Genomic DNA, 13,945 nt, shown 5'->3' on the forward strand with positions numbered 1-13,945 from the left:
TTATTGAAATATAGTTGATTTACATCACATTTATGTCTGTAATCCATTTCAAATTAATATATGTGTATGGCGTGAGGAGCGGTCAATATTCATCTTCTCCGTATGGATATCCCAGTGATCAGCATGACTTTTTGAAAAGTCCATCCTTCCCCACTGACCTTCAAGGGTCTTCTTCATTTTCACAATGTTAAGGTTCCCTTGCAAGAATACTATTAGGAAGAAAATATCAGGGTCTATTATTTTCATTGGATTTTTGCACATTCCATATTATAAATAATTGTTGGTCTACTTTTTTCTTTGTGGAATTTGCCTCAAAGGTGAAGTTTGCAAATGAGTTCAATATTTTGTTCTCAATACTGACACAAGAAACTTCCCTGTTGGCGCAATGGTTAAGGATCCGCCTGCCAATGCAGGGCACACAGTTTGAGCGCTGGTCGGGGAAGATCCCACATGCCGCGGAGTGACTAAGCCCGTGCACCACAACTACTGAGCCTGTGCTCTAGAGCCTGCGAGTCACAACTACTGAAGCCCTCATGCATCAATGAAGACCCAGTGCAGCCAAAAATAAATTTTAAAAAACCCTAATATACACTTAAAAAAAACCCCAAAACACTGACACAAAATGTAATATTTTTAGGCCTAGCAGTTGAACTTAAATATGCCTCTTTTCCACTTCATCATTTGTTTCTCTTCCAATAATAAAGGATTCTTTTTAAAAAGCAATTTGTATCCTTTCTTGGGGTACTATAACCATCACCACCCCCCGACATCACAGGCTTGGTAACAGTTTCTCCAAATGATACACCATGGGCTCATGCCTTGACACTATTCCCTCACACAGATTAAAATTCTCCCCTACGTTGCTTGTGACTGACTGCAAAGTATTACTATGAATTCAAGTTGTAAAACCCTCCTGTTACAGGGACAGCCTCATCGACCTGCACACAGCAGAAAGTGGAACAAGACACTGGGGGGGGCGGAAGAATGCCCCTGGCTGCCCTGTGCAGCTCCACGCGACCCACCCTGCACTGGCAGGATGGGTACAAGTCTCCTAGGAGGGATGCGGGAGAGCCATTATTTTCTTCTTCTTACTTACGTAGTACTCATGATCCACAAATGGATCTACAAAGCGGAAAGCATGCATTGCCTTGTGGCTGGCGTGTCTGTGAGGGCAGGGGCCCCAGTGCCTGGAGGGAGCCTGGTCTATGTCTTCTCCACAAGCGGCTGACCTGTGATGGCACAGGGAGACCACAGCCGGGACGGGGCGGGGGACTGTCTACAGAAGGAAAACCACTGGCTCCCTGCTTCAGCCACAGGCGCCTCCTTACCACAGTCCACCAGCCACGAGATCGGCCTCCATCATAGCACAGACCCCCTTCTCCCACACTCACCCTGCCGCTGGCCTCGAACCCGCCGACCACCTCCTGGACCACTTGTCCCCAGACCTGCCCTCCTCAGGGCTCCTCTTGAACGTCACCTCCCCTGCCCTTTCACCACGGCTGACGCTGCCTGTCTCCCCTCTTCCAGGATGTTAACGTCATGTCCCACGAGGACAGAGGCTCCGAGACAGAGACTCGACCTGAGTTTGTGGAGTGACTGCCTGGGCAGCGCGTTCGCCGGCCCCTCCCAGAGGCCCCCGCCCGCCCGCGCCGCCCCCCGCTTACCTGTCCTTGTACTTGATCACAGCGTCCACGATCTTCTTCATTTTCTTGGTGAGGTTGGGCGGGTTGGGGGAGAGCTTCTCGGCAGGCGGCCGGCCACGCTTCTTCTGCTTCTTGCTCTCGTCGTCCTTGTCGCGGCTGCGGGTGCTGGTGGTCGGGGTGGAGGGGCCGGCATCGCTGTCCCGCTTGCGCTTCCGCGACGATTTCTTCTGCCGGACCTCCTCTTCGATCTCCTCCAGCGTGCCCTCCTCGATGGCCTTCAGGGTCAATAGTGGTAAAAATAGGACAGCCAGCACCGAGGTCGACAAGCAGAGGCCGCGGCGCAAACCCGGGGGCCTGGCTGGGGCGGGACACATGCTGGGGCTCCGGACAGGCTCCAAGGGCACGGGGACCGTGAGGGCCAGCTCTGTCTCCCCGATGCCAGCCCACCCAAGCCCGCTCTTCGCAGATAAATGGCGTATGTTACAAATTTAAGTGTCACAGCCTCACTGTGTGAAGCCTGAAGAGTGGGCTCTTGTAAACCCTCCACCCAGAGGTGACCCCGTCAACACTTCTGCTCTAGACCACGTTCCATGTTTTTAAAAAACTGTGGTAAGATACACATAACATAAAGTCAGCCGCTTCAAACACGGTCAAGTGTGCAGTTCAGCGGCACTGGGAACGCTCCTGCTGTGCAGCCGTCCCCACCCTCCACCTGCAGAATGTCCCACCTTCCCACACACGTGTGCACAATCGAGGCAGCACCGGGATCGAGCCACATACCACATCACGACTCATCTTTTTGCTTACTATGTCCTGGATATACTTCCTCTCGTTTTTCTGCAACATAATTTTTAATGCCTATTTAATAATATTTCCTTGTAAAATGAGCCTTAACTTCCTCTGTAGTTGGGTATTTAGGTTCTTTCCAATTTTGCGAGGATGGGTGGGTGGGCTATTCTAAGTACTGTTATAACTGACATTTGTCTTTATTTTAGATAGATTCTTGGAAGTGAAAACTGCTGAGTTGAAAAACATGAACGTGAATGTTAACTTTAAAATAGTTCCGATGTTCAATTCTCAACGATAATAACTAACTTGCATGCTTTAGCCCTGAACACAAAGTGATGGGAAGCCAGGTTTCTAGGGAGGCTTGGAATCAGAAATGGGAGTGGGACCTGGACCCAAACGGATGCACTGGTTATTCATCTCAGTTACCGGCTGCATCTGAGTGCAGCTACGGGGCCAGGCACTGAACACAGCCCCTCACGGAGGGGAGACAGTAATACACAGCCCACAAACATGGTGACAAGTGTGCCGAGTGCCAAGAAGGAGGGTGAGAGGTGCTCTGAGGATGGTGGAGCAGATGTGTCCTCATCAGGGTTGGGGAGAGCTTCCCAGAGGTGGACACTTAAGCAGATCTGAAGGGTCAGGGTGGTGGAAGGAGGCATCCAGGCCAAAGGAACAGCATGGAGGGCACAGAGCAGACAGGAAGGAGTGAAAGGAGGTTGGCACAGGGGAGGACACGCAGTGGGTCGAATGGTGTCCCCTCTAATTCATATCTACCTGGAACCTCAGGATGTCATCTTATGGGGTAATAGGGTCTTTGCAAATGTAATAAGTTAAGAATAGAGATGAGATCATACTATATTAGCGTGGGCCCAAATCCAAGGAGTCAGAAAAGGCCGTAAGAGAGATACTGCGGACATCCATGTGAAGGCGGAGGCAGAGACTGGAGTGATGTGGCCACAAGCCAAGGAATGCTGGGGCCACCAAAAGCTGGAAGAGGCAAGGAAGCAGCCTTCAGAGGGAACATGATCCTGCTGACACCTAGATTTCAGACTCTTAGCCTCCAGAACTGTGAGAGAATAAATGCCTGCTGTGTTAAGCCACCAAGTTTGTGGTAATTGTTATCGCAGCCCCAGGAATCTAATACTGGGGTCTCTGGTCCTGTGCCCTAAACATGCAGGTCAGCCCAGAAGGGCGAGAGCCAGGCACATTCTACAGGGTTTGGGTACATATGGCATCAGAGTGGCTGCCAGAAAAGTGGTGCAAATTACATGTCCACCACTAAGACAGAGGAGTGTCTGATTTGGGTAAATATCTCTTTCATTAATGTAAATTTTATTGAGTATGATATATTAAAAAATGGCATGTGCTCAAATGGGAAAGAATAGTCTTTTCAACAATGGTGCTGGGACAACCAGATAGCCACATGCAAAAGAATGAAGTTGGACCCTGACCTCATGCCATATGCAAAAATTAACTCAAAAACGATCAACGGTGGACTTCCCTGGTGGCGCAGTGGTTAAGATCCTCCTGCCAGTGCAGGGGTCATGGGTTTGAGCCCTGGCCCGGGAAGATTCCACATGTCATGGAGCAACTAAGCCCGTGCATCACAACTACTGAGCCTGTGCTCTAGAGCCCAGGAGCCACAACTACCGAGCCTGTGTGCCACAACTACCGAAGCCCACGTGCCTAGAGCCCATGCTCCACAACAGAGAAGCCACTGCAATGAGAAGCCTGTGCACCGTGATGAGGTGCAGCCCCCGCTTGCTGCAACTAGAGAAAGCCCATGCGCAGCAATGAAGACCCAACGCAGCCAAAAATAAATAAATAAATATTTTTAAAAAAGGATCATGGGCCTACATGTAAGAGCTGAGACTCTAAAACTCTTGAAACACAGGGGTAAATCTTTGTGACCAACAATTGGCAATGGATTCTCAGGCACGCTACCAAGGCACAGGCGAAAAGAGAAAAACAAATAAAATTTGACTTCATCAAAATTTTAAAATTCTGTGCTTCAAAGGACAGTATCAAGAAAGTGAAAAACAGGGGCTTCCCTGGTGGCGCAGTGGTTAAGAATCCACCTGCCGATGAGGGGGACACAGGTTCGAGCCCTGGTCCGGGAAGATCCCACATGCCACGGAGCAACTAAGCCCGCGTGCCACAACTACTAAGCCTGAGCTCTAAAGCCCGCGAGCCACAACTACTGAAGCCCACGTGCCTAGAGCCCATGCTGAGCAACAAGAGAAGCCACCGCAATGAGAAGCCCATGCACGGCAACGAAGAGGGGCCCCCGCTCACTACAACTAGAGAAAGCCTGCACACAGCAATGAAGACCCGATGCAGCCAAAAACCAATGAATAAATAAATTTTAAAAATATGTAAAAAAATAAAGTGAAAAACAGACAAAAACCACCCTACGGAATAGGAGAAAATATGTGCAAATCATATATCTGATAAAATACTTTGAAGAAGATCTACAAATGGCCAAAAAGCACATGAAAAGGTGCCCAACACCATGAGCGCCACCCGCCACCCACACACCCCACCGGAAGCAATTCAAAACCACAAGAAGATACCACTGCACACCCACTAGGATGGTTAGAATCAACAGGCAAATAGAAAGTTATCAGCGAGGACCTGGAGAAACTGGAACCCTCCGGTGCTGCTGGTGGGAATATAAAATAGTGCAGCCACTTTGGAAAACAGTTTTCGTTCCTCAAAAGGTTAACAGAGAATTACCATTTGATCCACTCCCAGATACACACCCCAGAGAAATCAAAACATTTGGCCTCACAAAACTTGTACACAAATGTTCACCACTGCATTATGCACAATAGCTAAAAAGTGGAAACAACCCCATGGTCCGTCAACTAATGACCAGATAAACAAATGTTGCATATTCTTATAATGGAACATTATCCAGCCATAAAAAGAATGAAATCCTGATATATGCTAGAACCTGGATGAATCTGGAAAATATTTTGCTAAGTGAAGAAACCCAGACATTAAAGGATCACATAATGCATGATTTCATTTATAGAAAATTTCCTGTTTAGGCAAAATTATTGAGACAGAAAAGTTGTTTAGCGGATGTCAAAGGCTAGGGGGAATAAAGGGATGGGAAGATAGCTAAAGAGAAAACAGTTTCGGGCTTCCCTGGTGGCGCAGTGGTTGGGAATCTGCCTGCCGATGCAGGGGACAGGGGTTCGTGCCCCAGTCCGGGAAGATCCCACATGCCGCGGAGCGTCTGGGCCCGTGAGCCATGGCCGCTGAGCCTGCGCGTCTGGAGCCTGTGCTCCGCAACGGGAGAGGCCACAACAGTGAGAGGCCCGCGTACCGGGGGAAAAAAAAAAAGAGAGAAAACAGTTTCTTTTGGGTGAGAATGTACTAAGCTTCATTTGTAGTGATATTTTCAGAACTCTGTGAATATACTAAAACTCACTGAACTGTACATCTTAAACGGGTAAATTTTGTGGTATGTTAAGTTATTCCTCAAAGAAAGGGAGGAGGGAGAAGAAATGCACACCAACTATTATTATTAGCATGTGGGTAGCTATTTTTTAAAGGGCACCCATCGTCTCAGTAATGCCAGGCTGGCAAAGGCCCTATGCGAGCTGTTCGAGACTGTGGTTGGTATGACGTTCCTTCATCCAAGGTTCTCTTCTGGGCCCCGGAGCCCTGGGCTGATGGCAGGGAATGAGACACCCCACTTGCCCCACCCGAGGTTCGGTGGTTCCTGGCATGTTTCAACAGCTCCCTCTGGTGCACAGCTCAGTGGGAGAGCTTGCAAGTCTGGGTGTTCTGAGCTCCCAGGAGGGGACCAGGGCCACCTGGCCACATGGCTGAAAAAGCACTGGGCCTGCAGTTAATTAAGGGGAACCCCAGGGTGTGTAATAAGAGGCCTGGGGAGACAGCTGCTCATTCCGGGGTGTGGCGTTCAGCAGGGCGTAACCGAAAGCCGCCATCTGCCTTTCAGGAAGTGCTGTCTCAGGGACAACTCGAGGGTTGGACTTTTAATCATCACCTCTCTACTCAGAACCCCTGAAGCAGGAATGGTGTCTGATTTGTCACTGTAACCCCAGTGCCGGGCCCCTGTGCAAATGTAGAGCGCTCTTGCTCAGGTGGGGTCAGGGGGCTGAATCAGGAGGACCAGCAGCCGCCCGCAGCCCTGACTCAGCTGTCGGCAGCTGTTGAGGGCCGGGAGCCACCTGCTGAAAATGGGTGCACGCAAAGGCGGGGCTGCCTGACCCCGTCACCACTCTCAACCATCTTGCAGGGTGACGTGACGATCCCCAATATATCCCTGGGTCCTCCGGTCAGCCGCATGCAAAGACTGGCAATATTTTGCTTAAACCTGACGCTGGAAGGGCCAACTCCACCCAGAAGTGGGTTTTGAGCAGCTTGGGAACCACACAGGGGTGCCTTCCCGAGTTCTATCAGGAGGAACTGAGTGAACCTGACCCCACGTGTGAAGGGTCGCTGTCGTGAGTGAAAACCGACCAAGAACGGCCGAAGGGCACTGCCCAGGATTCGGACGAAGGCCTCGATCCTGGCGGCCGAGCCCTGTGCTGCCGAGCCCCGCCCACGGCCCTCTCCGGCATGTACCTTGAGCCACTGCTTCTCGGTCAGCGAGTCGCTGTAGTCCACCTCCTTGCGGTGGCGGGAGCCGCGGCCGAACATCTTCTCCTCCTCCTCCTCACAGGTCAGACGCTCCACCTCTGCGTCATCCTTGATGATCCACGAGGGGAGCTCATCCTCCTCCATCAGGCGTGGCTTCCGCTTGGGGTTGCGGGCCTCCTCGCGCCTGCGGTCCAGGTCCATGCGCTGTGGGGTGCGGGGCGGCAGGGACAGAGGGACAAGCGTTAGCACAGATGGGACAGAGGAGATGGCCAGTGGGCACACGCAGGGGCACCCTGACCGGGGGCTGCTTCCCTGCCTCGGGACCATCACTGCAGCGGTAGTTAAACAGCAGCTTGGTCATGCGGCGGCTGAGCTGGCCGGGCTGCCATGTCAGACCTTGGCTGGGGCTCTGATTCAGGGGCAGAGAGAACTGGAAAGGACAGGAAGGTGGTGGAACGGGCTGGAACGGGGGCTGAAACGGGGCAGCGGCTCCCCTGCCCCACTGAGGCGATACAGGCTCAGCGGAAGGCACGGGCCTGCTGGGGCCGAGGGCGCCCCTAATTCCCCCCGATTCCGTGCCCACGAGGGGCAACAGGGCATCTGAGACCGAGGCCCTCGCCAGCCCCTCAGTCTTGGACAGTGTGACTCCCTCTGAAAGGGAGCCTCAAGGACAACAGGCATTGGCTGGACAGAGGACCATAAACTGGAGCCGGGCTGGGTGTGTACGTGTGTCCCACCACCCCTACGACACACTTAGGAGGCCACGGAACAAAGATGGGTCAGTTAGGAGCCATGGAGGGGCCACCCTGAGGGCTGCCCCCGGCCCCGTTACCTGCTGGGGATGCCACCGTCCCTGAGACCTTTCACTCTGTTCGGTGTCAGCAGGGAAGGGGACTGGGGGGAGGGGGTGTGTGAGCCCCACTGCACGCGGTTCACACAGGCGGGGAACCAAGCCCCTGAGGGTGCGCAGGGCCCGAGTGCCCGCGGCACTCACCATGAACAGGTCGAACTCCTCCTCGTGCCGGGCAATCATCTGGTTCACCGTCTCATCATCAGGTACCTCGTCTTCTTCCTACAAGATGTCACGCGTTTAGTTGGAGTGCGGGGAGGCCGGGGTGGGAGGCGGCCGGGCTCGGAGGCGAGCGGCGGCGGTCCATGGGAAATGAGCTGGCGGTCCCAGTCCGGCTGCGGTGGATGGGGACCCACACGGCAGCGAGAGACGCACACGCACACGCACACGCACGCTCCGTGGGATCAGGGCCCTTGCTGGCCATCTCAGCCGAGAAGCCGAGGATTGAATGGGCATGGAGACTGAACTACCCCTCTCACCTTTAGAGGTGGCTCCTCCAAGTCGGGGTTGACGCCCGCTGGCGGAGGGGCAGTGTGGGCGAAGCTGGCACTGCCGCTGCCCGTGCTGCAGTGTCTGCTCTGTGGATAAATAGAGGACTTCAGTCTCCAGGGCTGTCAATCCGGCATCTTTCACCAGCAGTTTAGAAAAAAAAAACCACTTCAAAGAAAAAGCAAGTACTCATCCTCTTTCCTTTCAGCCCACACTCCCTTTACTCCAAAGGGATGCAAAAAAAATAAGAGTGCAAAAAAGGTAAAAAAACAAAAATGAAAGCCGCTCATGCGTCCACCACTCACGCCAGGGAGGGGTCGGGGCTGGCGCTGCCCTCACCTCGTCCTGCTCCTCGTGCTCGAGGATGGCCTGGAGGAAAGCGCGCCTCTCGTGGCTGGAGGACTTCTGGTCGAACATGCCGGCCTGGATCACCTTCTGGTCGACGTTGAGCTTGTACTTGGCCGCAGCCAGGATCTTCTCTTCCACGCTGTTGACCGTGCAGAGGCGGAGCACACGCACCTCATTCTGCTGCCCGATGCGGTGGGCACGGTCCTGCGCTTGCAGGTCCTGGGGAGAGAGATGCCGGTCAGTCCCAAACAAGCTCTTTAAATGGTTAAGGGACAGTAGATCACTGGACGCCACCGGGAAAGGCAGGGGTCTTCCAATTCTCGGGCGCCCACCTGGCTGTTCTGCCCGCCAAAGCCAGAAGCTGCACAGGCCAGAAGCTCAGGAACGAGACCTGGAGCCCGTGCCAGGATGACTTCACTCCAAATTCCTGCAGAAGCATCACTTTCTACCTTCACTGGGATTTGACGGATACTCAGGAAGAAACCGCAGTTGTAGAGGGCCACCCCAGGGGGTTATACCCCAGCAGCTCCTCTCACAGCTGCACAGGGCCCCTTGGCTGCCCCGGGCAGGGCCCGGCTTGGTATGGCTGTCACGGCGAGGGCACTGTTTACAGAATGATGCCAAAGCTGGGCAGCACCACGTTGATGCCTGGTTTGATTAGAGGCCCTGCTACTTCCTTGCCATGCAAGCCGGGCCCAGGCCCCACCTCTCGGAGCCTCAGGATCCACTCTGCTGACACCAGCCCCTCTCGTGGCTATCGTGTGTGAGAGGACCCAACGGGCATCGGGTGCTCAGGCCAGTGCCTGGTGTGGAGCAAGCGCCCATAAAGTGGTAGGCATGGCGCCAACGCTGTATCATCACGCCCAGCGTAGACCCAGGAGGGGCTACGAGATCCTGTGTCTGGGGCCTGCAGCTGTGTGGGGCTGACCTCCAGATCTGCACCTCATGGGGGAGGCAGAGGCCACACCTGGTGGGAACAGGCGTGCCTTGTGTCCATGTTTCGTACCCCCAACCCTGCCCCGCAGCTCAGCCGGTGTGATTCCTGGCTCTGCAGTGTGCTTCATGACCTCTGATGCCCCCCAGGTGTGGAGGAGGACAGGGCACCACGGGGCTCTCTCCCCCCGACAGCCTGTGGATGAGGGAAGCACACTCGGACCACCTCTCAGATAACAGACCAGTCACTGAGGTCCCGGCAGGAGCCACACCCCAGGCTGGTGCAGCAACCAGCCCAGGCACTCGTCTGTCAGGCGCCCATGGTTTACACACTGATAACCAGCTCTGCTGGGCTGTGGAGAAGGGCTCGCTCGCACCGTCAACAGGAGTGAAAGCTGGGGCAGCCTGCTGGAGGCCACTGTGGCAGAACCAACCAGAATGTGAAGGGACAGGTCTGTGGACCAAACAATTCCGCCTCTCAGGCTTGGCCTGGCCGGTGCTCCGAGAGAGGGACAAGAGGGTTCCCCGAGGGGAACAGAAAACCTGGACGTCTGCCAACTGGCGTTTGAGTCAAAAATCCTGGGGCCACCATATGCCAGGACAGCTGGCTGCTGAGGAAGCGGCTGGGGAAAGTCCCCGTGTGTTTGCGTGGAGACGTGAACACACCAGCTGCTGGTGGGAAGAGACACGTGCTGGAACATGCCGTGTTCATGTCAAAGCCAGAACATATGTGTGTACATGGGTAGATGCTGGCTCAGAGAAGAGCGGGGCTGGTGGGGAAGGGGAAAAATGGACTCTTTAATTTGTTACTTTCACTTATTGGTATTTGCATTTGAAAAATTTACTACTTTTATAGTAAGACGTAACAGGTAAACACTTACTTTAAAACTACTGTATCGGGGCTTCCCTGGAGGCGAAGTTGTTAAGTATCTGTCTGCCAGTGTAGAGGACACGGGTTCGAGACCTGGTCCGGGAGGATCCCACATGCCGCGGAGCAACTAAGCCCGTGTGCCGCAACTACTGAGCCTGCGCTCTAGAGCCCACAAGCCACAACTACTGAGCCCCTGCATCACAACTACTAAAGCCCGTGTGCCTAGAGCCCATGCTCTGAAACAAAGAGAAGCCACCACAATGAGCAGCCTGTGCACTGCAAGGAAGAGTAGCCCCTACTCGCCGCAACTAGAGAAAGCCTGGCGCAGCAATAAAGACCCAACGCAGGCAAAAAATAAACAAATGAAATAAATTTATAAAAATAAACAAACAAAAAACTACTGTATCTATAAAATACCACATCCCTGTTATCTACAGGCACAGAGCCCTGTGCAGGGTGTGTGGATAAGAAACAAGGGCAGCAGTGCACAGAGCACACAAAGTGCGCCCCAGTGTGGTTTTAAGAGGCGCCAGCATGAGAGCTGGGCCAGAACACAGTCAGGAAGGACCTGCATGACTAAAATAGTGACCATTACTGCGAGCTGATAGGACTGGGGCATTTTCCACTTTCTTTGCACATTTACGTGACACCAGAATTTTTTTTTTTTTTGGCTGTGCCACACGGCTTGTGGGATCTTAGTTCCCTGACTGGGGATTGAACCCAGGCCCTCTGCAGTGAGAGCGCAGGCTCCTAACCACCGGACCACCAGGGAATTCCCAGGATTTTTTTTTTTTTTTTAAATAACAACGGAACGTGAATTTTTTCATAATCAGAGCAAAAGACTAGTTTTGTTTTGAGAAACAGAGGAAAGTAACTGCTCTCTGGGCTTCTTTCCAGGGGCCTCCGGGACTCCAGGAGAATGTCAAGAGGCCAGCGGGCACTCATGCTAGTGGGCCTGGCCTCCCTGAGGCTTCGAGCCCCTCCCCCTAGGGGGCCTGAGAGCTGTTACCTGGTGGGGGTTCCAGTCACTGTCGAATATGATCACAGTGTCAGCTGACTGGAGGTTCAGACCCAGCCCCCCAGCCCGGGTGCTGAGCAGGAAGATGAAGTACTCGGAGCCGGGCTCGTTGAAGGTCTTCAGCAGCATGCCCCGGTCCTCCGCTTTCGTGGTCCCTGCCGGGGGGTGGGGAGAGCAGGGTTAGCAAGGTGACCGTGGCAGGGGGAGGCAGGGTGGGCGGTGGTGCTGAGGAGACAGAGGAACACCTACATCAGGGAGCAGGTATAGCGTTCACAGCCATCCAACTCGGGCCACCCAAGCCATGGCCACTCGCTCAACCCGTGGTCATGAGTGGTGACCGGCGAACCACTCAGATTTACGGTGACACTACGGACCACCAGTCTTCCCACCCCAGGAGAAGAAAACGAGCCCCAACGGGCCCCCAGCGTCTCCTCCGTGTAAATCGGGGCTGCTGTGGAAACTAAGTGGGCAGGTGCTGGAGCACAGTGCCCGGCACCCAGCAGACACCCAGGCAATGGGGCTGCCCTGTGAGTCGCCACCACCTGCCCTGCCCAGCTGTCCAGGGGGTGGCAGGAGACACTGCAGCAACACTGTTAACACCGTGCCCCCAAACCCACGTGGGGTTTCCAGGCGGGCAGATGGGGCTGCTATGGTATCAAACAACTGGCCAGAGGGCTGGCACCTGCCTCCATCCTACTGTGATGGGTTTTCTCCATTCACAAAGGGAATCATCTACAGGCGAGCACGCGGGAGGCTTCCAGTGGAGACTTGTTTCCCTCTGGGCAGGATGGCTCCCCTCTTCATGGAGCCACAGGGACTCTAACGTGACGGCCCAGGACATGATCCTCCGCATCGTGATCCTCAGAGGGGCATCTAAGCTCCTCAGGCTACTGCCAGCCTGAGGAGCAGAGGTGCCTCTGGGGAAATCAGGTGTCATTTTTGGTGTTGCTTCCAGTCACTCGCCTACACGTCACGATGAGCAGCATGGAGGCCTGATGCCCACTGGCGCCTGGGCTGCCCCAGTTCCAAGGAGGGGCTGAGGCAGGCCCAGGTGGAGGGGCCGCTCCCAGATGCCCGGCCTGCACCCTCACTCTCGGCACTCTGACAGCAGGAGGTTCTTCTCCACGGGTCACCGAGCCCCCACCCTTGCCTTTCTTTTTTATCCTCTGGCTGCACTGTGTGGCACGCGGGACCTTAGTTCCCTGACCGTGGATTGACCCTGGGCCCCCTGCAGTGGAAGAGTGGAGTCCTAACCACTGGACTGCCAGGGAATCTCCCCCCTTTGCCCTCCTTTCCCAGAGTTTCCGCTCATGCGGCAGTGACCACATGAGGTGCCCAGAGATGCAGCCACAGCCAAGCAAACAAAAGTCCTCATCCTACATAGAGGACTCTCATCGTGGAGGAAAAAAAAAGAGGGGGGGGGGGACAAATGAATGGGTGCTGGGGTGGGTGGGAACACGCTCTTCATGTTTGGCCTGTCCTCTAGGGGTCGGGGCAGTGACACAGACGAGGAACAGCACTCATGAAGGCTCAGCCCCTGAAGGACAGAGAGGCTACTGGGGAGGTCAGCACACAGAGGGAGGGGCGAGGTGAGCCTGGCCACGCAGGCCTTCCAGGCCATGGGAAGCATCTGAAGGAGGGAGGTTTGAGGGAGGACCTGACCACAGCTGTGTTTGTTAAGGTCGCCCCGGACAGAATTCCAAGAACAGGCTGAAGGAAGGCAAGATAGGGATGCAGCAAAGGTTTTGGGTGGGAGTGGGGAGGGCAGAGACCGACAGACAGATCTGCCCAGAAACCACGGGTCCACGGTCTGAAAAATACCACAGTTCCACAACATGTACCGTGAAAGACACAATGGGGGCAAAGAGGTTTGGGGTGTCTGGCCATGGATGCACATAGCAACGAGCTTAGATAAAGGCTCTGAGAAGTGTGGTTTATCCCACACTTCTTAACTGTGTTTACCCTGGAGGCCCCCAAGTCCATTTTTCTCGAGTGCCCCATTCACTCCATCTGACAGAGGGTGGGGGGCTCCCTCTAGGGTCTTCCCGGTCAGTTGACATGTGTCAGAGCACGGGTCCTGCACACTGTTAGCATCTCACTCAGCCCCCTCCTCCCCGGAGCTCCTGCGTGCTGGGAACAAGGCAGAAACAGGGCTTCTCATGAGTGCATGTGGTCACAGTCAAGTGCTGTTCCCAGGGAACTCGCCGCTATCACCCCTGCAGCATCGGTTTTCCTCCCTCCCTTTCCTGCTTCTCTCAGTGCTCACTGTTCCGGCATGAACGGGCCCGATTCCAGCTCCAGAGCCACCCAGGCAGTGGAGAGAAGAGCATGTTGCTCACAGCAGCCTAATGCAAGTTCACCCCCAGACCCCTGGGGGAAAAGACAAG

The 13,945-nt window shown here is 54.4% G+C and overlaps 1 protein-coding gene across 11 annotated transcripts in view; it reads right to left on the bottom strand.

Moving 5' to 3' along the window:
* SMARCA4 (SWI/SNF related, matrix associated, actin dependent regulator of chromatin, subfamily a, member 4) overlaps positions 1-13,945 on the bottom strand; it is an 89,354-nt gene that overhangs the window by 15,546 nt on the left and 59,863 nt on the right. For 6 of the 11 annotated variants that reach the window (XM_059062090.2, XM_059062088.2, XM_059062085.2 and 3 more), the window contains 6 exons: positions 11,550-11,713; positions 8,728-8,955; positions 8,379-8,477; positions 8,044-8,121; positions 7,035-7,253; positions 1,665-1,918 (listed from right to left, as the gene is read on the bottom strand). In XM_059062090.2, coding sequence (XP_058918073.1) covers positions 1,665-1,918; positions 7,035-7,253; positions 8,044-8,121; positions 8,379-8,477; positions 8,728-8,955; positions 11,550-11,713 — 1,042 coding nt within the window. Of the gene's footprint in view, positions 1-1,664; positions 2,481-7,034; positions 7,254-8,043; positions 8,122-8,378; positions 8,478-8,727; positions 8,956-11,549; positions 11,714-13,945 lie in introns of those variants that run through there. The other 5 variants (XR_010840443.1, XR_010840444.1, XM_059062092.2 and 2 more) reach the window with 3 other exon arrangements.

This window comes from Kogia breviceps, chromosome 4 (genome assembly GCF_026419965.1).
Source record: "Kogia breviceps isolate mKogBre1 chromosome 4, mKogBre1 haplotype 1, whole genome shotgun sequence".
Classification (NCBI taxonomy): Eukaryota; Metazoa; Chordata; class Mammalia; order Artiodactyla; family Physeteridae; genus Kogia; species Kogia breviceps.